The 26504-nt window shown below is 45.0% G+C and overlaps 1 protein-coding gene across 3 annotated transcripts in view; it reads left to right on the top strand.

Moving 5' to 3' along the window:
• The first annotated feature begins 264 nt into the window (after positions 1 to 264).
• The window catches only part of TRIM29 (tripartite motif containing 29), a 46758-nt gene continuing 20518 nt past the window's right edge, over positions 265 to 26504 (top strand). For 2 of the 3 annotated variants that reach the window (XM_083481048.1, XM_083481046.1), the window contains exons 1-4: positions 266 to 1338; positions 20877 to 20972; positions 23354 to 23587; positions 24925 to 25123. In XM_083481048.1, coding sequence (XP_083337174.1) covers positions 496 to 1338; positions 20877 to 20972; positions 23354 to 23587; positions 24925 to 25123 — 1372 coding nt within the window. In that variant the 5' untranslated portion in view covers positions 266 to 495. Of the gene's footprint in view, positions 1339 to 20876; positions 20973 to 23353; positions 23588 to 24924; positions 25124 to 26504 lie in introns of all 3 variants that reach the window. The other variant, XM_083481047.1, reaches the window with a different exon arrangement.

Below are 26504 nucleotides of genomic sequence, written 5' to 3'. Positions count from 1 at the left end.
CTTTACATATAATCCTGCTCATGCAGCAGAGAAGGTCACTCCACTCCTGCTGTCAACAGAAGCAACTATTTTCGAAGTAGGTAGCAGAACTGGTTGCTGCCTCTTAATGAAAATTATTTTTGAAAGAAAAAAGTGACACATAAACAACCCTTCATTCCCAAACCTGGTTAGACAAGAATGTTCTTGGGTGTGGGCTTGTATAATTAACTATGCAGCTGGCTCTCTTGATGCCTTTTGTAACATCTCTCTCTCTCTCTCTCTCTCTCTGGCTCTGCCCAGTGTAATTCAGGTATCTCACTTCTCCTCCCCATCTTTCAGGTGTGGCATTTAGGTAAAGCTTTTGACGTATTGTTCTTCCATTCCTTGCCGGGACAGCAGCCAGTGAGGTTGCCGGCTTTTGTGAAAGGGTAAGGTAGTCCAAGACTTTTGCCGTTTCCTGACAGTTGCAGGAGAGAGAGAAAAGAAAGTGTTGAGGCCAGGAGAAAAAGCTACGGGATGGAGGCAGCAAGAGCAAATGGGACCACAAGTAAGTCAGAAGATGTGAAGACCCCAGCCTCTCCACCAAAAGAGGCAGAAGAAGGGAAGAAACCGACTAGCCCAAGCAAAGGGGAGAAAGATGCCAACAAGAATAACACCAGCCCTGCGCTGGAGATAGAACAGCTCAAAAAATCGATATATTCTGGGGGCGACTGGAAAAGGCCAATCATCCAGTTTGTTGAATCCGATGAGAAGAGGTCAACCTATTTCAACATGGAGTCTGGGGAGGGCAAGAAGCCAGTGTTCCCCTCCATGCCTCTAGGGGAGCCTCGGAGGTCCCAGATGTCCTTCCCAGAAAGAGGGGACCTGAGGAAGTCTATATACAACATGGAAACAAAGAAAACCTTCACCAGTGAAGGGGATGTGAAGAAGCCACTGTATTCCAGTGGGCAGATTGCAGATCTGAGGAAACCCACTGTCTCCCTTGGGGAATCAGGAGACACCAAGAGATCCAACTTCAACCGGGTGAGCAGAGGGTCCACTTCAAGGCCCCGGGTCCTCGAAGAGGTCCTCTGCGACTCCTGCATTGACAACAAGCAGAAGGCTGTGAAGTCCTGCCTTGTGTGCCAAGCCAGCTTTTGTGAGCTCCATCTGAAGCCTCACTTTGAAGGGGCTGCCTTCCGGGATCACCAGCTCCTTGACCCCATCAAGGACTTTGAAGCCAGGAAATGCCCCGTGCATGGCAAGACGATGGAGCTTTTCTGCCAGACGGACCAGGTCTGCATCTGTTACCTCTGCATGTTCCAGGAGCACAAGAACCACACCACGGTGACGGTAGAGATTGAGAAATCCGGCAAAGAGGTATTGTTCCTTTCCTACATATTATACTGGACCTTTACTCTTTCCATATCAGGAAGTGAGACATCTTGATTCAGTCTCAAGTACCCCACTTCCAACCCAGCAAACTTTCGTATGTCTAATGAAATAAATGTGATACAGTGGGCCTGTCCGGCTGGTTCACACATGCATGCCTATCACTTGATATCCCAACATGTGATGATTTGCACCCTGCTATGTGTGCACTGATATAGGATATAGGAAGAGCTGCCTGACACTGAGTCAGATCATTTGGTCCATCTGGCTCAATATTGTCTGCATTGATTGACAGAAGCTCTTTCAGCCAGGGGTTTTATCCAGACCTACTTGCAGATGCCAGGGATTGAACCTGGAACCTTCTGCATGCAAAGCAGATGCTCAAATACTGAGCTAAAACCTTTTGCCTTAGAAGTATTTTGAGGCAAAATGTTATGAAACTCTCTGGTGTTGGCAGATTCACGTACTCCAGTTGCTGCTTGATGCTGGAGTTTGCAAACAAGGAGCATGCATGTGCAGACTAATTATTGATTGTCAATATGAAGGACAACCTTTAAGGGGAGGCCCCAAGCACCATCCTCAAAGAAGTTAGGCTATATAAAAAAGTTAGGCTCTGGGGACTGTTCTGACATTTGGAAGTCAGAAGCTGGGTTGTTGGTATAATCTGGATGTGTGCTCATGGCAGCTGTCAGGACATATGTCTGTGGGACCTGGGGTGTGTGTCAGGCATGGACGGTAGAGAGAGAGAATGGAAGACAGGATATACTGTGCTCGTGAACTGAATTGAGGGTCATTGTTGTAAGGGTGTTTCTGGCGCTGTAAAGTAGCTGAGTGACAATTACAGTGAACAGTTTACAAGGCATGGGTGATTGATGGGTTAAAGCTTGATGGGTTTCGTGCAGGAGAGAGAGTAAGAAAAAGAGAGACTGCTGGAAACTTCTATGGCTTAGCCCTCATATTTCTGGAAAGAATAGTTTTAGCAGGTACAACTTGTCATGACAGAGCGCTGCAGGGTGAATAAGGATGTACTCACCTGAGGGGGACTTACATCACATAGGAGGATTTTAACACATTTCCGTTTCTGTAGAAGGGGGATTTTTACCTCAGAAAACACCTGGAAGGAAGGGGGTGATATAGATAAACCCAAATATTTTTGGACTTTTTATTCCCTGAATGATATAAGAGGATGAAGACCCTGGCTAGATGTTTCTAGTGTCCACCCCTCAAGATTCTCCCCCCCAAATACTTAACATCAACCTGTCTTCTCTTTTTCTCTGTCTCCCTACTTTTCTTTGAGAGGTGTTTATTTTCTCAAAGGATTTTCTTTTCCTTTTCTTTCTGTTTTGGGTACAACACCCTCGACATTGAAGGTGCCCAGTGGCTTAAAAAGGTATAGTCATGTTTTATCATAACAAAAAAATTCTCTCAGAAACAGCTGAGAAGACTTTTTTTTTTAATGAAAGGATTTTCAATTTATTTATTTTTTACCTAAGAAGAGGTGGAGAATTAGGGGAAGCTAATGGCTGTGGCACCCATTGAAAACTCTATCTGATGTGTTTTCTCAACTAAGCAACAGTTCATGAGGTAATAATTTCCTACATGTAACTGCTAAAGAATAGGCCATTGGAAATAAATAGATGGCATTATAAAAACAGCCAGGCCAGTAAAAATATTGGTCAGAGGCACCCTCAACAGGAAGTGTATAATTTTAGGATTCGCAGCAGCAACAAAAATCAATGTATTCTCACCTCTAAATCCTATCCAGCATTTCAGCCAGCAATGCACTCCTCTAGGCTTCTCCAATCTATCCACACCACTGTGTCTTCCATTTTTCCTTTTCCTACTGACACCCAACATTTCACGGCCAGCGAGTGTTGCTGAATTATCCTTGGAGTTTCTCCCAGAAGCAGGCTGACACCTCCATCTTGTTTCCCAGTGACCCCATTTTGAATACAATCCAGTTGTTGCTGATGATTCAATTTAAATCTTGCGCATCCTCCCGAAGGAGCCCACTGGCTCCCAGATTGGCACTTGTTCCCTGAGTTTGTTATTAGAGGGAATGATAATCCTAATGGAGGTCAAGCAAGTAGTCTATAAAGTTCAGTATTGTCAACCCTGATAGGTAATGGCCCCATAAGAAAGCCTGGAAGGATACCTGGGAGCCCAGAGATTGGACACAGCAAAACAGATATGCACATAGGGATGGACTAATCTGTCAGTATCACTTTCTCTTGGTTCTTCATTTGTTTTCCACTTTTAAGTTCAGTTGTTCACATTTCTGCAAAAGTTTGTGATTTTTTTTAAGCCCTCATGAAAATTCATCAGCATTTTAAGTGCTCACTTCTCTTAACACTCACTTTTGTATGCAATTTCCCCCAACATAATGCATTTGTATATGCTATTGTCACTAATGCATGCATTTTGCTGCATGCTTTTCCCCGATGTATGCATTTTTGTGCACATTATTAGAATGATGCACCGCAAAATTCGAGAAGTGTGAATTTCGATGGATGGCTGTGTTTTGGTTCTCGTTTAGTTTTGAAAAGGGAGGATTTGATAGATTCAGCCTTCAAGGTGAACTGAACTAAATTTCTCCCCATCCCCAAGAGCAGAGCATCACGTCTCATGGGACAAACTACTGAGAGGGTTAAAGAGATGACGAACATGTGGGACTAACTAGGGATCTGGGTAACCCTTAAACATGTGCTGATGTATCAGGGAAGGCACATAGCTCACTGCTTTGGACGCAGAAGCTCCTGGGCTAAATCCTGCCCATCGTCAAAGGTTCAGGTGGCAAGTGATGTGGAAAACCTCTGCACAAGACCCTGGAGAGTTGCTGCCAGTCAGAGTTATGCCCTGGGCCTGTTGTTGTTCAACATCTATTAAAATGGCTTGGATGAAGGAGTTGAGGGACTGCTCATCAAATTTGCAGATAACACCAAACTGGGAGAGGTAGCTAATGCTGCAGAAGACAGAATAGGATTCAAGATGAACTGAACAGATTGACAAAGCAAACAAAATGAATTTCAACTGGGATAAATGTCAGGTTCCACACTTAGGCAGGAATAACCAGCTGCACAAATATAATATGGTAGACACCTAGCTTACCAGTATTATATGGGAAAAGGATCTAGAGGTCTTAGTAGACCACAAGCTTAACATGAGCCAACAGTGTGATGCAGCAGCAAAAAAGCCTTTCTACACTGCGTAAACAGAAGTATAGTGTCCCAGTCAAGGGAAGTAATAGTACTGCACTATTCTGCCTTCTTCAGATCACACCTGGAGTGATCTGGAAGGTGTGCAGAGGAGGGTAACAAAGAGGATAAAGGGTCTGGAAACCAAGCCATATGAGGAACAGTTGAGGGAATTTGGTATGCTTAGCCTAGAAAAGAGGAGACTGGGAGAAGTTGTGATAGCCATCTTCAAATATCTGAAGGGCTGTCACATGGAGGGTGGAGTAAGCTTGTTTTCTCCTGCTCTGGAGCATAAGACCCAACTCAATGGCTTCAAGTTACAAGAAAGCAGAGTCCAAGTTTCAAGGAAGGAGATTCCCTCAAGAAGAACTTTCCACTGCTCGGCAGTGGAACAGACTCCCTTGGAATGTGGTGGATTCTCTTTCATGGGAGGTTTTTAGGCAGAGGTTGGATGGTCACCTGTCATGGATGCTTTAGCTGAGATTCCTGCATAGCAGAGGGGTTGGACTAGATGACCTTCAGGACCCCTTCCAATTCGACAGTTATATGAGTGTCAATAAGACTGGGCTAAGTGGACAAATAATTTGACCTGGTGTAAGACAGCTTCCTATGTCCTTAGCTACAATTTTGTTTGCCTGTACACTGGGAAAAGTAACAAACCTTTTTTTATTATACCCCTGGGATAGTAACTTTCAAAAATAAAATAAAATGGAGGTCATGAGCAAGAATTTCAGAAGATGACATTTCAATGAGTGTTCGTCATTTAGTAAGGGATTAGAAACTTGTTGTTTCTTTTCCCCATCTGCTGGCCTCCCTAGCTTCATTCCAAAGCCTTGCCTGTAGGCTGTGATTCACAAGGCATGCCAGGACTTGAGGGGAGCTGAAATTAACTGGAAATCTTCTGACCTGATTCTTGCTGCTCATGTAGATAAAAACTGGAACTTGGTTTTGAGCATTGCTCGCTCACTCTGGTCTGCATATGAGGCTGGGGTGAGAGAGGCTTGGTATGAAAACCTTTGGAAATGGGGACTCTGTCACCCTGCCAATGCCAAGGCAGAGTTAATGTCTTTTCAAGTCAAAGCCAAGAGCCCAAACACAGAAAAAATGGTTGACCCAATTTAAATCCAGCCAGGTGTAATGCTCTGAGAGTTACAAACTGGCCTTTTAAAAATAAAATTAAAAGAAAAGTTTGGATTTGATATCCCACTTTATCACTACCCTAAGGAGTCTCAAAGCGGCTAACATTCTCCTTTCCCTTCCTCCCCCACAACAAACACTCTGTGAGGTGAGTGAAGCTGAGAGACTTCAGAGAAGTGTGACTAGCCCAAGGTCACCCAGCAGCTGCATGTGGAGGAGCAGGGAATCAAACCCGGTTCACCAGAATATGAGTCCACTGCTCTTAACCACTACACCACATTGAGGGCAGCCTCTTTTTTACTGCTTTTTTAGCAGCTCAGGATGGTGTGTATGCCTCTCCCTCCAATTTATACTCACAACAACCCTGTGAGGTAGAACAGGCTGAGAGAGAGTGACCGTACCAAGATTGTTCCATTAGTATCATGTGTGAGTGGGGATTTAACTTGGTTCACAGTGGTTCTAAGTGAGGGGTGGCTAATCTTGCACTATCCAGATGTGGCTGGATTACGACTTCTATCATCCCTGTCCATTGGTCATGGTCACTGGGGCTGATGGGAACTGGAGTCCAACAACATCTGAAGGACCACAGGTTAGCCACACCTGCTGTAAGTCACTGCAATGGCTTATATGGGATGTACGCAAAGCTGAAGAGCCATTTATGAGTCTCGCTTGCTTGCTAATTGCTATGCATTTATGCAGATTGCAAGTGCTGATGATGTAAAATCCAAAAGATACCTGGGTATTTTTAAAATTGCAACTTCTGCCCACCCGTCGTACCTCCATTTGAGGAAACTGTGTGGAAATGGTAGCCTCCCCTCCATCATGGAACTTGAAAAAGCAATACAGCAAATGTCTCCTTGATGACTTGTCTTTATATCTAAGAGCTGCGATAAACCCGCGAGAGTCAGAAATGTGGCAACACCCCTTCCTTTCTCTATTTTCAGCAGAGCATGCTCTAGCCTTTAGCAGTCAGAGGCAAAAGCCTCTCAGAATTTACTGCTTTCCAAAGTTAAGCCCAATATGTGAGATTCCAGCAGGATTATATGATTTTTTTCCAGCTCTGTCTTTCTATTTGAATGTAAGAGCAGATGCTAAGACTGTGTGAGGTGTCATGTTACCAACTGTATTATCCTTAAAGCTCCTTGGATTCTGTTCCTTTTTCTTTCTCTTTCTTTCATTTTCTTGCCAAGGTTTTTTGTTTTGTTTTTTTCTTCTTACAAAAACTTTCTGTCAAAGCTGCCAAGCCTTCAGTCTCACAGAATTGAAGAAAGAGTGAGGGAAAAGTTTACAAAAATACCCTAAGTACAAAACAGGGTGGAAAAAAAAGATTACTGAATAAAATTCTCTTTCACACACAAAGCATTGGAGCAAACATTCTCTGTTAGCAAAAGAGAGTTTTACAAACAGAATCTGGAAGTGCTTCCAGGGAGCTAGATACATTTTTTATATTTATAAATATTTTTATTTCCAGTACTCTTTTTCTGAAGGTTTTTTTTCCCTCCACCCACAAAAACCTGATAAAGCATAAGAAATATCTGACAACCACAGGTCTGGAAATAACAAAGAACTGTGGGCCCAGCCCTCATCTTGTGTCAAATCTCATCTGAGTGAGAAGGCTTTGATTTCCCCCCTGCCTTTTAAAATTTATTTTCTTCCTCCTTGTTTCCTTTTGTGGGTTTAATGAAGCTCTTTAGAAGCAATGTCAGTGACTGGAACTGGGTGTTTCTAATTTAAACAAAGTGGTGTGCAGATGAAAACCTGTTCAAAGTACTTAGCCAGCCTTTGATACCTCCGTGCTCACTGGAGAAGGGGGCTTGGAGACTTCCCGTAGCTTTGAGAGAGGTTTGTGTTTTGTAACAAGTTTCCTCTCAGAGAACAAACAAGCCTTCCGAAGTTTATGCATTGAATCCAGTTCTTTGTTATCCCTTATTGATGAAAGGACTGTTGCTATTAGGAGAGGTGCAAAAACACGACACGCAAATCTGGTTTCTCATAGGAAGATAAGAAGCTGCCAGTAGGGACCAGTGTAAAGAGAGACAGCCCCCCTTCTGACACACTGAATTTCTGCTGCTTACCTGAGCTGGGGCAAGGAACGGAGGTGGCGAATTCAGGACTGGTGCTTCTGCAGGACAGTACAGTGGTACCTCGGGTTACATACGCTTCAGGTTGCAAACTCTGCTAACCCAGAAATAGTACCTCGGGTTAAGAACTTTGCTTCAGGATGAGAACAGAAATTGTGCTCTGGCGGTGCAGCGGCAGCAGGAGGCCCCATTAGCTAAAGTGTTGCTTCAGGTTAAGAACAGTTTCAGGTTAAGAACAGACCTCCAGAACTAATTAAATACTTAACTTGAGGTACCATTGTACTCAGAGTGGTTTTGCTGGTGCCTCCATAAAGCCCTAGAGCCCCACCCTGCCCAACCACCATCCAGGTAAGTTGTAGTGATGCTGGTGTCAGAAGAGCAGCTCTGTGGCTCTACCACACCACACATTGGCCCATCTGGCTCAGTATTGTCTACACTGAATGGCAGAAGCTCTCCAGGGGTTCAGATAGGGTTATCTCCCAGCCCTACCTGGAGATGCCAGGGATTGAACTTCAGACCTCTGCCACTGAGCTATAGGCCTTCTGTATATGTCCCTGAGTTGGCTCCCAATGCAGAGGCTGTGATTTATGGATGGGGCTGAGTCCTGGCAGTTCTGAATTAGGCTGAATTAGAGGTGGGGTTTGTAAGACCAGATAACAGTGGAAAGAGAAGAATCTCTCTCACACGCTGGAATGGTGGTGTACCTGCCCCTCCTTTCTCCCAAGCTGACTGCTAGAAGATCTGGCTGGCCTCTTAGTTTTGCAAAATGTCTGCCGCTGCTCTTGGTACCACAACCAAAGAAGGTGAGACCCAGTGGCCTGGGTTCACAGATAAGGCTAAAACATGGTTTGTTTAGTCACAGTGTGGCTTGTTTGAACACAAGAGTTCAGCCCACCAGACAAAACATGGTCTGATTTCTGGAAAAGCAGAAAAAAACCATGGTTTGTTGACTTACACTTGAAATGATAACATTCTCAAAATAAGTATGAAATCAGTAGTTTTAAAAACATGACTAGTTTGTGAACATTCCTGTGGCATCTGGTTGACCAGATGGAATGCTGAGTTGGAAAGACCCATTGCTCAGTTTTTCATGGAGGTATAAGGGACTTTGTGTATGCTTGGGAAATTTCATCTACTGTTACAACTGAGCTGGTGTGAAAGTCTAATGCTTGTGTCTATCATAAAGGGGACTTCTGCACTAGTGATAGGAGGGGTCTCTTTTATTCCGCTGCAAAATGTTAAACACATAAGTTCTTCATTTGCCATAAAAGAAGCCAAGAACTTGACTTATTCTGAGTTTTAAGCTTGTGATTTTCAATATTATTTTTTTTTGGGGGGGGGAGAGAATAAAAAATGTTGTTTTAGTCCACCCCAATGACCTAGTATTGTAAGTCTTTATTGGCACGTTGATCTTATCAGTGTTGTAACATTACGTGAGATCATTGTTGGAGAGCAAGATTGAAAGTTAAGAAAATTAAGAAACCAGAAACTAAAAAGTCAACCACTGGAGTTAATCAGACAGACTTAATCAGTAGGTTACTGGACATAGCTAGGTGTTGGGGAGCCTGTGATACAATAAAAGAAGTGACGTTCAGAATGACTGTGATGGGGTCAGCTGCATGGATCCCAAACAGAGGTCAAGGGTCATTTGGGAATTGACACTTCAAAACTGTTATCAGGAGAGCAGCCTCACCTTGGGGGTACAGGACACACAAAGCTTTGTTCCCTAACAGCTCACTGTCAATCCACAGGATCTGGTGCCTGAGGCAGTTGCCTCCCTCTGCCTAATGGTAGGGCCACCCCCCCTGGGGTTGACTTGCCACATTGCACAATAGAAGCACATCATAATTCATGATACAAGAGTCACATTCAGCCATCCTTTGACGCTCATTCTCACCACTGTGGTTGGGTTTGGTCAGGGCTTTTGCAAATGAGTTGTGGGAGGAGATTTGGGTGAACACCCAGAACTTTCACTGAGGAATGACAAGAGGTTGCTTGAGTTTCCTCTTTCATCACCATATTGATTTGAGATCATCATTGCCTCATGGTGCACACAGATCAGATATATGTGTTACCATACTCAAACTCTGGCTTACTTTTCACCTTCCCATGCATGTCACATCCCAGCTCACATGCGGGTGGCTAGCTTTATTCTTATTCTATTATCCTACTAATGTCTACAACCAGTTCCTGCGGGTGGGGAAGTTGGCCATTTGCTGAAGTCTCAAGACTGAGAAAGAACCCACTGCCTGAACAGCATTTCCATTCTCACTTTGCATTTCAGAGGGAAGTCACATACAGCTGTCAGGTGGGAGCCAGGAGGGCAAGGTAGGAATCAGAGCCAGGAATTCAGAACCAGAGAACAAGCCAAGAGCCAGGGAGGACAACCATTGATCAAGCAATGGTCTGAATAGGAAGCCCTTTATAGCTCTTTCTGTTGAAGAGAGTCAATGTTCAAAGTCCAGATGAGCAGAGACCATTCAGGACTTGGGAACCCTTTTCTGCTTAAGCCAGACTTCCCCAATGTGGTGTCCTTCATATATTGTCGAACTATAACTCCAATCAACTCTGGCTTTTGGCCTTACTGGCTGGTGCTAATGGCAGCTGTAGCTCAAAACATCTAGTCAATATCTGATTGGGAAAGGCTGGCTTAAGCAGTTACATCAACCTGCAGCTCAGGTGGTTTCTTGCAAGAGTCAGCCAGGCCAGGATGAGAGCCAGATTTCCTTAGGACTTTGATGGATCCATGCAAACATGGCCCCCTGCACTGTACTGCTGCCCTATCAGTCTCCCCTCCAATGTTATTGCTGTTGTGCCAGGAGATGCCACTACCAATCCCTCATCTTCCCCTTCTGGACCTGGATTTCTCTCACAGGCAGGCAGGCAGGCAGGCAGACAAGCTGCAGTGGTGCTTTGTAAAGCAAGCCAGGCTCCAATGCATAAATACTGCTCATCACCTTACATTGCAATGCACAACATCAAAGTTGAACCCTGAATTTTGGGTAATCTAAGATGATGTCTGTCCGTCATGCGTTGAAGCCAAATGCTGGTTTAGCTCCCATTCCTGAGTGCTGTAGCCCAGGCATAGGCAAACTCTGGCCCTCCAGATGTTTGGGACTACAATTCCTATCATCCTTGACCACTGGTCCTATTAGCTAGGGATGAAGGGAATTGTAGTCCCAAACATCTGGAGGACCAGAGTTTGCCTATGCCTGCTGTAGCCAATTAGCAGTGCATCTGAATTAGGGGAGTGTTTTGTTCGGGCAGCAGTAGTGTGCAGTAGTACCAACTGAGGTCTCTCAATGCAAGGGCAGGGGCAGCAGCAATGCTGAATAGGAGTCCTGGTAGGTGGGCGTCAGGGGTGGATATGGACCCTTCTGAGTTCCAGGTCCACCACCAACCATTACAAGTCCCAATGTTGATCCTGAACCATACCTAAAGCCATGGGGTTCCTGGTTCTAACCTGGCAGCTTCTGATATTGCACTCATGATGCTCACAGCCAACACAGGAGATGCTTCTGCTTACATGCCTTGCACCTTCCAGGTTAAGAAAACCTACTGAAGGTGCCTTACCCAGGGTATTCCATCCCACCCTCAACTTCTAAGAGCCAGCAGGGGAAGTATCTATGCAAATGTTGCAAAAAGGTAGAATGCACTCATTGAATGGTAACAGGACCATTGAAGCACATGTGCTGGCGATGTGGTTGGCCCTCACATTCCCAAGGTTTCTACCTGACACACGCCTTTTGTGCATGTAATTTGCCCCCCTCCCAAATTGAAGTGGTACGATCCCAAGAGCCACATCATTTCCATGGTACTGTAGGTTTTGCATAAATATCAAATAATGTAAACACAATAAGGAGTAACCTACACTCACTGGTCAGGATTGCCTCTTCTGGCTCAAACTGGCTGGACAAATCCTTTTCAAATGCTGCTTTTGCTCAGCCCAAGAACATGTTCAGCACAGAAACAAACACTAGGCGGTTCTGAAGAGGGTGATCTTCAAAAGGGATCGCATTGTGCTCCGTGTATTGCATGTGAAGTGTGGGTTGCCAAGAGCTGACCTGAAGGGGGCTCTAACATCCTTAAGAGCTGCACTACCGAGAGAAGTTCTGAAAGCACAGCATCTCCCATTGTGTGGCATTCTGACAAAAGGAAGCACACCTGTCTGTCTGCATTGCTCCCACTCTCCCTGCCATGCAGCTATTCAGAGCATAGAGTCTTCTTTGGTTAAGGAGATGGAAATTGATTCCCAATGCCACAGATTTTAGGTGGGGTGGGACAAAGCAGTGGTTGCGTGTTTGTGTGCAATGGTCACCAAATGACCATCCTGACTATCTCATGCCTCAGCTGGGGCATCCATCTGATCAAGATGGATTGGTTTTGATTATCTAAATTAATTCAGCAGGGATTTTTTGGGGGGTGGATGTGTGCAGCCCAAAAGTTGTCCTGTCTCCCTCCATTTTCTGCATAGAGAAAGGAGGCAGTGATGGCCACTTGCTGAAATGCCTTTAAAAGGATTAGACAAATTCATAGAGGAGAAGGCTTTCAATGGCTATTATCCATGATCTCTATGCTCTGCCTCCCTAGTCAGATGCAGTCATGCTTCTGAATGCCAGTTTCTGGAAACCTCAGAAAGGGAGAGTGGGTTCTTGTGCTCAAATCCTGCCTGCAGTTTTCCCACAAGCATCTGGTTGGTCACTGTGGGAACAGGGTGCTGGCCTTGATGGGCCACTGGCCTGATCCAGCAGGCTCTTCCCATGTTCTTAACAGCAACATCCTACAGTGAGACATGTGGGATTGAGGTTACCTGGAGGGACCCCTGTGCATTGCAGAAACCCCAAACTGAGGGGTTTTTTAAAAAAATGTACTCCCCCTACTTTAAGTGGGTCTGACTGGATGTACTACCTGTGCTCCTAAGTTGCAGAAATATAATAGGAAGAGAGGAAGCAAGTCAGAGGATTGCTTCATCTAGTTCAGTATTGTCTCCACACGGACTGGAAGCTGCTTTCCCAGGTTTTCAATAGAAGACATTCCAAGCTCTACCTGGAGATTCCAGGGATTGAACCTGGAACCTTCTGTGTGTCAGTAAATGCTCTGCAGCTGAGCTGCCGCCTGTCCCTTCTGCCACTGAGCACAATGGGATGGTGATGCCTCTCAACTGCCCATCCATCATTTCATCAGCTCCCTTTGGTCTGATCATTTTTCTAGTCAAAATTGGCAAAATCATGCCTCTCTCTAATGATAAAAAAAGTTTAGTAAATAATGATGGGTGTGGACTCTATTCCATCTCCCTTGTTTCCTTTGGTTTAATTCCTCCACTTCTATCTAGCCATATCAGCTTTCAACATATAATGGGCATATACTAGTTTAACTGCTTTGGCTCTCCCCCAGAGAATCCTGGGAAATGTAGTTTGGTGATGGAACCAGGAATTAGTCCAAGAAGCTTAACCTCCTCCAAAGTTCTTTAGGAAGAAGGAATGACTGGTGAAAAAGTTGAAGCCTCTGTGGGCACACACTCTCCTTCCCCCTATTTGTCCCTTAGTTTTTCTGCCTTGCCACCTAGCTGTGGTGTCCCACTGATCAGGGCTGGTTTAAACCATTCATGCCATTCCAGTACGGAGGAAGTCTCGAGGTGCAAAATTGTTAGGGGAGCAAAATGTCAACACCGGTGCTGCCTCAGTACAGCTACGTGCTTCCGTCACTGGGCTTTGTTGAAAGTGGCTTCTCCATGCGAAACAGGAAGTGACCTCTCCAGACAATGGAACAACTCTTATTTTCTTGTCTCTGTGGCTGTGATCTCCTGAGTGACGGGGACACTGTTAGGCTGTTGAATGTGCATGCGTACTCTGTCTGTTTCCCTGCCTCCCCACCCCTCCATGCAGCCCTGGGCACTGGCAACCCACGCTACACCATTGGTGGGGAAACCTTAGCCCAGGGGCTGAAAGTGCCCCCAAGTCCATTTATTTGGCCCTTGAGACCCTTCCATCTCTCACCAACCTTGTCCTGCACCCTCCCCAAGTGATTTTGCTCATCTGGATGTGTCCATGGACTATGACGATGTCTCTTGTTGGATGGAATGAGTTCCTGTGGAGAAACCCCTGAGTTTTATGTGCTTGGAACATAATGCCCTGTACAAAGCTAAGTCACACCCCTTCCTTTGCCCACTTTTGCATCTGGTCCTGCCCACCCATGGATGCTTGCTTAGGAGTGAATGTGGCTTCCAGGTTCCCAATCCTGGTTTAGCCCAGTATTGCCTACTCTGGTTAGCAGCTGCTCTCCAGAGTCTCAAGCTATGCTTCCCCCACCACTTACTTCAGGGGTCAGCAACCTAAAGCCCATGGGCTGGAAGTGGCACATCGAGGTCGTTTGACCAGCCCATGAGCCGCCACCGAACCAAGTTGCCCACTCGCGTGGGGACTTGCTTCTACGGCACTGGAAATCGTGTCTGTGCAGATGCAGGCACTGGAAAATTGCATCTGCGCACATGCAGATGCCGGAAATCACATCTATGTGCATGCAGATGCCAAAAATCGTGGGCGGGCGCCCTCACACACATGTGCAATTCAGCCCAAGAAGAGATCTTCGTGGGACCTATCCGGCCCAGGCAAGATAAACCTTGCCAAACCCTGACTTACTCTATGCTCCTTTTTAGCAGGTCAGATCACTGGTCTACTAGCACAGTCCTGTCTACACACTGAACGGCAGTGGTTTTCCAGGGCTTCAAACAGGGAGCTTTTCCCAGCCCTGCTAACCTATGACCTATCCATCATCTCTAGGACAGGGGTGAGAGGCCCGCTCTGAACACTTCAGCCTTTGTGGAGACATCAGAACACGTCCTTTGAGTCTAAGCCTCTTCTTGATTTACTCCTTTCTTCTCAATTTTTGTATTATGAAAAAATTGCTTCCTCCGGCCCTTTCATGAGCACCTTTAATATATGAGAAAGCACACTTCTCCCACCCCTTTAATAAATCAGACTCTCTTTGGTGTACTCCATTACCTGCCTCGCTGCTCACATTTCTTCCTCCGCCCGCCCCCTTGCCATTATGGCTGTTTGGAATGCGTCAGGCGAGAGCATCCTCAAGATCTCTCCCATAAATCTTTGGGGCAAAAGCGCAATCTTTGTGGATGGCAGTGGTTCCAAGGTCTGGGCTACCCTAAATTACCGGTGAAATTTTAATTTGCCATCGCTCCAGCTGTGCCTCATTGTGCCGCAGAGATTGATGTTGACACAGCTCCCATCTCCCAGATCAGGAACGCGAGCAGATCAAAGGGATTATGGCTTATACAATGAGTTAGTAACTAAAGGTTTTTTTTAAAAAAACCTCTTGAATCCATCTTGACGACAAGCACCATAAAAGGTCAATTATCCATTCCCTTTCTCTCTCTTTGAAATTGTCTTTCAAGCTCTGCCTAGCCCATACATCGACAGGGCTGCCAATCACTCAGTATTATACCGCTCTATTAAAACTCTGAACAGGTAACCAGCCAGGGAACTCCAATAAAGCCGGCCCTACCATTAGGCACCATGAGATGGCTGCCTCAGATGGCAGAAGATGGGAGGATGGAATGGGGATGGTGAGTTATTGGAGAGGAGAGAATTGTGTGTGCCACATAGTCTGCCCTGAGGTCATACCCACGTTATATTTAGAGCACATGGCTCCCACCAAGAATCTCAGGAAGTTAGTTTCTTAAGAGTGTTGGGAATTATAGCTCTGTGTGTGGGGGGGGTAAACTACAGATCCCAGGATTCTTTAGGAGAGAGGTCTGGTCCTCTTTGATAGCCAGCAGCATTTGTCTTCACTGTCCAGCTCTCACTTTCCCTCAACCCTGGTGCAGACTGGATTAGTGGAGGGGTGAGAGTTCTGAGTACAGATGGTCATAAGTGCTTGAATTCATAGAATCATAGAGTTGGAAGGGACCTTCAGGATCATCTAGTCCAACCCCCTGCAATGCAGAAATATGCAGTTGTCCCATATGGGAATTAAACCTACAGCCTTGGCATTATCAGGCACCAGCTTTGATCATGCTTGCTTGAGCCTCAGACTTCCACCGGATGCTACCTTGTCCCTCTCTTTCATGGACTCACCTTTGGGTCCACAACAGAGTAGCAGGCGATGGAGGGCTTCCTTGAAGATTCTCTGTGGTGCAATGGGTCAGTGTGTCTGGCTGTTAATCAGAAGGTTGGTGGTTTGAGCCCACCCTGGGATAGCTGTGGGTTGGACTACATGACCCTTGGGGTCCCTTCTAATTCTACAATTCTAGGATTCTAGAAAGACCCCAGTGAACTTCATTCCAAGGAAACAAAACTGCGGGAAAGCATCCATCCCTGGAGTCTCTGACTGCTTGGAGGTTGGGGTGGCATGCAACAATACGTACATATTAAAATGAAATAACACTCAAAAAGGAATATTTTGCTGACTGCATAATTCACTTAAAACAAAAAGCCCCAGAAACTGTAAAACCATGAAGTGACAGGGATAGCAAAAATAGGCATGTATCCTTCACAAAATAAGCTTCACTCTCCTTTTCCTGGGATGTTAGCTAGGATTTACCCCATTTTTCTTCTTTTTGTTTTTTAAAAAAAGATATACCATCATATTTAGAATAATTGAAGTCTTCTTTTTTTCTAAGTAACATGCAGGAGCATGTTATATTACTTAACATCCTAAAATACCCAACTTCAAAGCTTTATTAAGTTTGCTTCACATGTCTCCACCTTTTAGGAGATTGCACTATGTTCTGCCGCGGGCAACTTCCTAAAGTCCTATGACATTCTGATCACTTTGGAGCACAGGTGGTACATACTCCCAAACGCCTGAAAGATCTGTTCCTTCCCTATAGACTCTCTTGGGTGTACCATCAGTCTCAGAAACTTGGGGTGGTCCAGGAGAGGGCCTTCTCTGTGGCAGCCCCAGTGCTGTGGAACTCCCTCCCCTGGCACTTTCAGTATACAGCTTCTGGAAAATACTGAAGACCCACCTCTTTACTCTTTACAGAAGACCCTTTACAGAGGTGTAATTTTTTAGGACCGACCTTATTTCTGTGATTGCCAGTTGTTTTACACTGTTTCTAATACAGTGTTTTAATTGTTGTAATCTACCTTAGGACCTTAGGATGAAGAGTGGGTAAATGATGATGATAATTCCATCCATCAGACACTATATTGCTGCCCCAGGCAAAATATAGGAAGGTGCCCACCATCCCACCACAATTCTATGTGCAAATGTTAACTGGACAGGTAGCTAAACTGTATTCTACTTTGCTTGCCTCCACTGGACATGAGAGCATCAAAAGAGTGCAGGGCAGACTGGGTGGCATTTTCCTGCTTTTCCTGCCACAATTTCTACCCATCTGCTGCATTCTGCCTAATGGTAGGGCCGGCCCTATTCACTTCATTATACTCCATCTACCCGCCCCCAAGTTTTTTCACAACCTCCTTGGGGACAGAGTAACGGGTGGAGTAAGAAACTGGGTCCCTCTGGGCATTCTTTTGAAAGCTTGAAACTCTCCCAGATGGAGTTTTAAGCATTTGAGTACAGTACTTGAAGGCTTGAAGGGACTCAGTTCTTTTTCAGAAAGAAAAGAGCCTCATGTTTTCTCATCCCTAGATGGGGCATGAAAGATGTTTATGGCACATCCCAGAGCTGGCCCACCCATGAGGCAGGCTGAGATATCTTACTTCAGGTGGTGGAAGCCTACAAGGTGACAGAGAAGCAGTACCGGTGGCAGCGCTGATTTCCCTTGAGATCTTATGAGATCTCACCAAAATCTCATGAGATCTCATGTACTTTATGAGATCTACCTGGAACCCACCACTATTCAGCCTAGGTGAAGGAGACCACTGCGGAAGCAGGGCAGCACCTTCCTGTTTTGCCTCAGGTGGCAAAATTGGATGTGCCACCCCATTACATACATTATAAACACATGTACTGGTTTCCATACAAAATGGCTTGACCATCATGGCTTTCCACCCAAAGGCATACCGGGCATTGGTTTTCTCAAGCTGCAGAAGTGCTTTGTTAAGAGATCACTGGCATGTCTATGGTGCCATAGTTCATTGGGTTTGTTGGAGGGTGGCTGAGCTGGCTGTTAAACCAGTTCAGGTAGGCAATTGAGTTCTGCCCTTAGCGGAACAGTTCCTGGTTACTATGTGCTTGCAAAGTCCAACAACAGTGCGAGACCACACATGAATTGAGGGACATGTTCTCAGATCCACACTATCTCAATCTCATGACACAGCTAGTGTGGGGTTATGGAAGGAGTGTAGGACTTCGTCTTGCTTTCAAATTTCTTTTATTTCCTGCTTCTCATGGGCTGACCTTGGGCAAGTGATTGCCTCTCAATCTAACTTACTTCTCAGGATTGCACCATAAGGCAAAAGTGAGATGGAAGATTTTCTTGCCTTATACCCTTAGGGCCTGGGTGTGAAACAAATTACAATATTTATCTTTTTTTAAAAAAGGGGTCCACCCAAGAGATCTGATAAATTTGGCTGAGTTCCTCCCTTTCCATTAGATATTCAGCATGTGAAATGGTGTTATTTATCTGCATTGTATATTTATTGCAGAGTGCACCAGGTTTTATTAATGAAAAGTGTGTGTTGACATAGGATTGTAAGAGGGTTTTTTTCTTGATTCAGTTTGGCAGAGAGAAAATAATTCGCCTTTTGTCACCCATCTGTTTTCTGGTTCATCTGAAAAACACAATGTTTGAATGATGTCCAGGTTAACTAAGCTGCATTAGTTGGATTGTGCAAATGTGTCCAAAGCCCCTGTGGGAATTTCCAAAGACTGCTAAGCAGTAAGATGAAGAGAAGAGCATGCATGTTTTGGATTAATTGATTTGGAAATTAAAGGTTGTTCAATTCCAGCAACACCCATAACTAGAGGTGTGTGTGTATGAAATCTGGAGAATTAGATGAATATAATAATGAATAAAGATGTGTCTAACACTTTCAGATATGTTTAGAGGTAGTGCTCCTTTTTCAGTACCTTGTCAAGTTAACCCTTCTCTTCCCAACTGTGGCCTCCTCCCAATTACTGCTCCTACCCAATGTACTGCAATTAGGATTGGACAAAAGGTTTTATATTGGGGTCAATAGGAGATTGCTATGTTTGTTTTGGGTGGGGTGAGAGGGGGATAGGGGCAAGGAAGGGATACCCCTAGCCATATTGGGAAGCCCCAATGACTGGCTTGTGGGTCACTTGTTCCCTACCTGCTATCCAGGAAAGAAAGGAATTCTTAGGGGAGTTTTTAATGTTTGATGTTTTATTGTGTTTTTAATATTTTGTTGGGAGCCACCCAGAGTGGCTGGGGAAACCCAGTCAGATGGGTGGGGTATAAATAAATCATCATCGTCATCATCATCGTCACAGTTACAGATAGGTAGCCGTGTTGGTCTGCCATAGTCAAAATAAAAAAAATTCCTTCTAGTAGCACCTTAAAGACCAACTAAGTTAGTTCTTGGTATGAGCTTTCGTGTGCATGCACACTTCAGTGTGTCTCTGAAGAAGTGTGCATGCACATGAAAGCTCATACCAAGAACTAACTTAGTTGGTCTTTAAGGTGCTACTAGAAGGAATTTTTTTATCATCATCACAGTATTCCCATCTCATTGATGTAAAATTGGGACCAACATAACAGTCACTTAGGTGCCTTGTAGTGTTCCTTTCTAGCGGTGCTGTGTTAGCACACACAGGATAAATAAAGGAAGGCTAGAAAAATTGGTTCATCTCTCAGGACCAAGTTATCTTTCTCTGGGTGGCTAAATTTCATAATGTGGAGACATGAATTAGCATGATAGTAATTTGATTTGTCATGATGACTAAATGGAGCCTCCACATTCAAGTGCAGTGTATCTCTGGATATAGGAGATGTCGGGGACAAATGTGCCTTACCTGCTTGTGATCTTGTGGCTGGTCACTGTTGGAAACTGGAGACTGGGCTAGGCAGACCTTTACTCTACAAAGCAGTTCTTAGATTCTTCCAAACAGCAGCTATGTGAGTGCAGGGCTCCAGGTGTGTCGTGGGATGAACTACTGATGTGAAACTGGCCTAGTGCACACCACACAGAAAGACTGCACGCCGAGTGCACAGCAACTCCAAGATTTGCACTAGGGCAAACACGCCTATTTGTGGGTCTCATGCATTGAAATCCAGGTGTCAGTCATAGAATTGTAGAGCTGGATCCCAAGGATCATGTAGTCCAGCTTCCTGCAATGCAGGAATCACAGCTGAATCACCGGGCCACACTTTATGATGGAGAAATAGGGGAAGGCACAGAGAACCGTCTTCCTTCCAGATGCCCTCTGTCACATTTTCATCTACCTGGACAAACCTGATCTTTGGACAGGCAAATTGTTCCTCGAATCATGCACCAGTCAAGGGACAGCCAGCCATGCAAACACATCTCTGCACAACTCTTAACCCTTTCTGCCTCTGCTCTCAAGGCTTGGAAGGGACAAAGTGGGCTGCGATTAAACAGTGCCTGAGCGAGCTGGTGGATTTCAGTCCTCCTTTCTGCTCTCACTGTCTTCCTCACCCTGCCTTGATCATGGCATCGTCAAAGGGCTAGACGCAGAGCGAATGAATCTGTGGTCATGTCTAAACAAAATTTCTGCCCAGGGCGTCCTCCTCTCTGTTGCAACATGGGCCACGTCATCCTGTAATTACATGGAAAACTGTTATTGTTGCAGCGACACACCCTGGGCTGGGCCCTGGGCTTCAAACACATCTGGATTTTGAAATCTGGCTCCTTGACACCCTCCACCCCCCACAGCAATCCACATGAATGTGATGGGGGGGGTAAGCATAATCCTAACCCCCTAAAAAAACCCCAATTCATGAGGGTAGATGGAAATCTGCTCAAAGCTTTAAGTCTAGCTTTGTGTGTGTGTGTTCGGCTTGGGGATTGGGATTGTCTGACCCAACTAGTGAGATTATCTAGATGAGCTTGCTTATCTGTGATAGCTACTCCTAATTGCCAGGAACCTCTAACTCATGGGAGTTGCAATCCAGGGGCCAAGGGCAAAAGTAAGCAGCATTTGTGGGCTTTGAAGCTGCCGCCTAGCAGAGTTTGATTTCATTGGTGGCTTTCTTTCCTCTCCACAGACTGAGCTCTCTCTGCAGAAAGAGCAGCTGCAGCTGAAAATCATTGAGCTGGAAGATGAAGTGGACAAGTGGCAGAAAGAGAGGGACCGTATCAAGGTGAGAGCCACACAAAATCCTCCCACTTCCCTCTTCTTCCCAAAACTACTCCCCCCTCATTGCTCTGCTCATTTCCTTCCTCCTACTTTTTGCACTCCAGCAGAAGCCAAGACCACACCATACATTTAAAGCACTTTGATGCCGCTTTAAACAGTCATGGCTTCCCTCAAAGAATTCTGGGAGCTGTAGTTTTGTTAAGGTGTGCTGAGAATTGCTAGGAGACTCCCTCAGAAAACTCCAATTCCCAAAGTTCCCTGTGAAGAGGGAACTTAGTGTCATTGGCCCGGTCTTGTGGGATGCTCTCCCAATAGAGATTGAGCAGCGAGGTTCTGCTTCAGCTTTCAAATGCTTGCTAAAAACATTTCAAGTCCACCAGGCTTATGCAGGCAATGAAAACAGATGCGTTCCACAATAGCTAGATGATTTCTGATATTATTATTATTATTATTATTATTATTATTATTATTATTATTATTATTATTATTTACACCATTGTAAACTATTCTCACACATTATTATGAATAGTAGCATATCAATATTTTGTAGCTAACTAAATAAATTTCAGTGAGTTTACTCTGAGTAGGACCAGCATTAGATACAGCTGGAGGCTTCCACCTTCTTCTGCCTTGCTCTTTTTTTCTCCTCACTTCCATTTCCTCCCCATATGGTTCTCCTAAGATGTCATTTTGCTTCCTCCGCTCATGTTCTCACCTCTTGCTCACTTTTCTTTTCGAGTATCTCTTCAGGGCCAGACCAACCGCATGGACTAGAAGTGGGGTGGGGGGGGGGAAATAGGCCCATACATCTAACTTGGCAAAAAGCCTGGAACACACAAACTCGTCTCACACTCCGGGGACTACCCAGCGCATTTAAATTCTGTGCCTTGGCTCCGCCAAAGTTGTCTGCTTATCTCGACTGCCAGAGCTCATCCCTGAATATCCGAGGGTGTTGCAAAAATAAAAAATCATGTCAAGCAATATATGCAAAGCCGGCTTTTTCTGTTTCCAAATCGCAGGAGAACACCTGAGCATGCGAACTTCCATTATATGGATTCACTGTGCCCCATGTTAATGTAATCTTCATTCTTTTACTACTTATTACATTTTTTAAAAAATAAATAAATCCCTGACCTACCGCAAAGGAGTTCAGGGTGGCATGCCTGTTTATTTGTTCTGTATCCTCTACCCATTTTATCCTTTCAACAACCTTAAGAGGCAGGACAGGCAGGGAAAGTTTGTCTGGACACTCAGTGAGCTTCATTGCTGAGTGGAGCTCTGAACCTAGTTCTGCATCAGTTCTAAGCCAGTCTTCCCCAACTTGGAACTTCAAGATGTTGCTACACCCACTAGTGCCCTCGATGATCTGAAGGGCACCAGGCTGGCAAAAGTCTGGCTTAAAAGTCTCCCCAGGGTTTCACAGGACTCCTGATTCACAGGGAAACGACCAGAATGTTTTGAGTGCAGGATTTAGCTGAGAATCTCTGTGTGGGTGGAAACGTTCTCAGTAGAAACCGCTAACGTGGTTAGATCAGAGGAAACCTGGGAAGCTATCAACTGATGATGATGTCATCTTGAAGTGCTTTGTTATACCTCTGCCCTGCAGGTTGTACTGTGCACAAAAGCACCCTTTCAGACTTCTCCTTGTTCAGCTACTCTTAATAATCTAGACCAGGGTGGGGAAGCCTTTTCTAGTCTGAGAGCCACATTTCCTTCTGAGTAGGCTTCTGAGGGCCACATGCCAATGGTGGGTAGAGCCAGAAGGAAAGTGGATGAAGCAATAAATATAAATTTGACTTTCTGTCAAGTTTCTAATCATGCTCACATACCCCTCTCTGTCCTCCATCTGGACAAGCAAAAGCATCATCAAAGGTGAAGGATGCATCCCGGACAGGGGAAAAAACACTCAGGGTATGAAACAAAGCCAAAGAGGGCCAGTTGGAGAGACCTTGAGGGCCACATTTGCTCCTGCCCTGGCTTGAGGTTTCCCACCCCTGATAGGATGTTTTCTATATCGGATTCTGCACACAATATAAGTCACACCTGCGAGGATACACTTTGCATGAAGGTGTCTAGAAATGTCAGTGACATAACACTGAAATGACCAGCCTCCACCCTCCCATACGTTTCTAAAACATGCACTCAGGAAATTGAACTGGTGCAGCTTTTCCTGGGCATCCCACATCACACTCCCGGTGTGGGTCTGCAATTTTCAGAGCATCCTTGCACACAGAAAACTAGGGCATCAGGGAGAAGGGGTTTGGTTTTGCTCTCTACCAGTGATGGGCATTTCGTTTTGTGACAAATGTCAGCTCCAGCCATGCAGAGAAAAAGCTTTGTGGTACATGTGTCAGCGCATTTCTCTCCCCCTGTCTCTTCATCTAGAACTTCACCACCAACGAGAAAGCCACGGTGGATCAGCATTTCAAAGAGCTGATCCGTGACCTGGAGAAGCAGCGGGACGAAGTGAAGGCCGGTTTGGATCACAGGGAGAAGGTTGCCGTGGAGAACATCAAGGAGATTGTGGAGGAGCTGGAAGAAAGGGCCAAACTCTTGCAAGAAGACAAGGAGACCAGGGAGCAGATAGGCCAGATCAGTGACTCAGTGCTCTTCCTGCAGGTATGCAAGGCTGTTTTTTCTCCCATGCTGACTGTGGTGGCTGGTGTATTGGGGCTGGTAGGGCAGAAGGCAGGGAGGCCAACACTAGGTGAAGCTAGAACCAATGAGCTAATTTTGTCCCCATCCTCCTCCCCAGTGCAGAGTTTTACAAGAGCAACACTGAAACTTAGGAGGAGGAAACAGGGGCGAAGGAAGGCGTAGTGACACCTGGGACAGACATCACTACGTAGGGCGCATGTGTGGCATTGCTACGTATGGCGCCATATGTAGCGACATTGCACATGCGCTGTATAGCAGTTTTTCGCCGGCGCCGCTCCAGCGCTGTACGGATGGTGCCGGGATTCCTCCGGTGCCACTACAGCCACAAACTGTCTGTACGGCTCTGGAGTGGCACGGTGGCAATCCGCTAAATACAGTGCATGTGCAGTGTCGCACGCATGCGCTGTACGTAGCAACGCTGCACATGTGCTATATAGCGGTTTGCTGCCGGCACTGCTCCAGCGCTGTACGGTGGGGAATTATTATTATTATTATTATTATTATTATTATTCCTTCAACTACCATCAGCCCCAGCTAGCATGGCAAATGAAGATCTAACTTGCAATCCAGTGACATTTGGAATGCATCATACTGGCTACCTTTGATATGTTCGCTGTCTTTTTATTTCTAATAGAATTACATTCAGTAGTGTAGTGGCAAATTCAGAAATACAGGGTCTGCTCCTGGTGATCACAGCCATACCCCCTCAGAGGCACATGCCTTCCATAATGATTCAATAAGCTTATAATTATACAATAATTATTAGGGATGCATTGCCATAATCAATGCAGGTCTCCATGAGTTCCCATTCAGCTAGATCTACTGTTTTCTGTACATGTACATGGGCAAATGTTTAGGAGCACTCCAGTATCTTATTTGGCAGAGACTTAAGTTGCACTTTCCATGAAGTTCCATTGCACATAACAGACCCTTTGCATCGTTTTCTTGAAATGGATTCACCTTGTATTTTCAGTGTTCCTAAATCCCTAGCTTTGGAGTAGACAGTGGCTAGAAAGCTCCTCTTTCATGGAGATTGAGTAGCTCTAGGACGCTGGAGACAGGGACCCTGCTGCAGAAATAGTAATCAGTCTTTGACCCCCCCCCCCTGCAACCCTGGATCACTACAAGATCTTCTATTGAACTCAAGGTGGCATATCTAGGATTTCTGAGTGGTCCATCAATATTTAGACCAATGACCAGACCTAGGCCTGCTTAGCTTCAGCCCAGCGGCTTTGCCCAGACCAAACCCTGCTCCTCCTCTGTACGCCACTTCTGTTTATCGCTATTATTCCTGGCAGGAATTTGGAGCAATGATGAGGAGCTACACCATTCCACCATCCCTGCCGACATACAGCATCCTGCTGGAGGGAGAGAACATGAGCCCGTCTATGGGGATACTGAGAGATGACCTCCTGAACGTGTGCATGAGACATGTTGAGAAGATCTGCAAGGCAGACCTCAGCAGGAACTTCATCGAGAGGAACCATATGGAGAACGGTAAGGGGAACTTATTCCACTTGGCCTTTTAATTCAGTTTAGAAGCAGTTCAAGGTCCTGCTTCCCCTTGAGGAAGGCCCCTGGCCTGTCTGTTTCTGAGATTACAGTGCCATCTCCTATACCCACCTTTACTGAGAACATCTCTTTGTAATCACTGGGCTTACTTCTGAGTAGACACGCACAAGATTGCACTGAGGAGTTATTCACTATCTTTGGTCTTTTATCATTTGAAGTATACTTGGAGCTCAAACTTGCAGAAACAATTGTAGAACTTTTCCTCTTTATTTGCCCAAAGCAAAGGCATCCTTCCTGTACACTTTTTTTATTTTTTGAAAAGTCTTTATTATTTCACCCTTCAATGCAAAGGTTCCCCAACCAGCTCAAAATACAATATTTTTTAAAAACCGGCAATAATATTATCCAAACCAAAACTAATGATAAAAGTTATGCAGATGAAATGTAGGAGCAGCTACATAAAAGCAGAGCTTAAACCACAGTTCTAAGAGGCCTGGGATTTTATTTTATTTTAAAAGTTATTTCACCTAGTGACAAATGGAATTTATTTATTTATCTATCTATCCAGTCATTCTTTCATTCTTATATCTCACCCTTCCTCCAGTCTGGAGCTCAGGGTGGCAAACAACCAATAGAGAAGCAATTATGCAAAATAAGACATCGTGTAAACCACAAAGTTGCAGCAGCAGCAATTCAACAGCCAATAACACCAGTAAAAGCTTCACCAGAAAATAGTTTGCCTCATTATACAAATGCCTGGCCGGTATAAAAATATTTACAGCCTCCCTGTAAAAACAGCATCACTTACCTCTACCCTTCCATCTTAAGACACAGGATGTCTTAAGTGAACAGCTGAGACTTCAAAGTGCAATACTTAATAAACCATGCACCAATTTAGCTAATCAGTAATGGTGGAGCAATAAAAATGCAACAAATACAGCAGAATAATCACACCCAATAAATGGAATGTAGTGATTTCACTTGGCTATTATGGCTAATAGCCACCAATAAATTTCACCTTCATGAGTTTGTCTAAGCCAAAAGTGGGGTACCTGGGGCCTTCCAAGTGTTGATGGACCCCAACTCCCATCAGTCCCAGTCAGCACGGCCAATAATCAGGGATGATGGGAAAGTCCAAAAACATCTGGTTGGCCACATGTAGGAATGGAAGAATCTACCAATTTCAGTTTCCCTCATTTTCTTGTTTTCACCTGTCTTATGCCCCACTTCTGAATCAGTTTGCAAAAATCTACACGAACATTTTTTATATATTTTGTGCACACACATCCCAACACACACATTCCTGCACATTCCTTTTGCCTAGTGTATACATTTCTGCAAGTTATCCCTCTAAAATAACACATTT

This window comes from Podarcis liolepis, assembly GCF_965112155.1.
Source record: "Podarcis liolepis genome assembly, chromosome: 16".
NCBI lineage: Eukaryota > Metazoa > Chordata > Lepidosauria > Squamata > Lacertidae > Podarcis > Podarcis liolepis.
The sequence above is the reverse complement of the archived record's forward strand: the minus strand, read 5'-3'. Positions and strand labels throughout refer to the sequence as shown.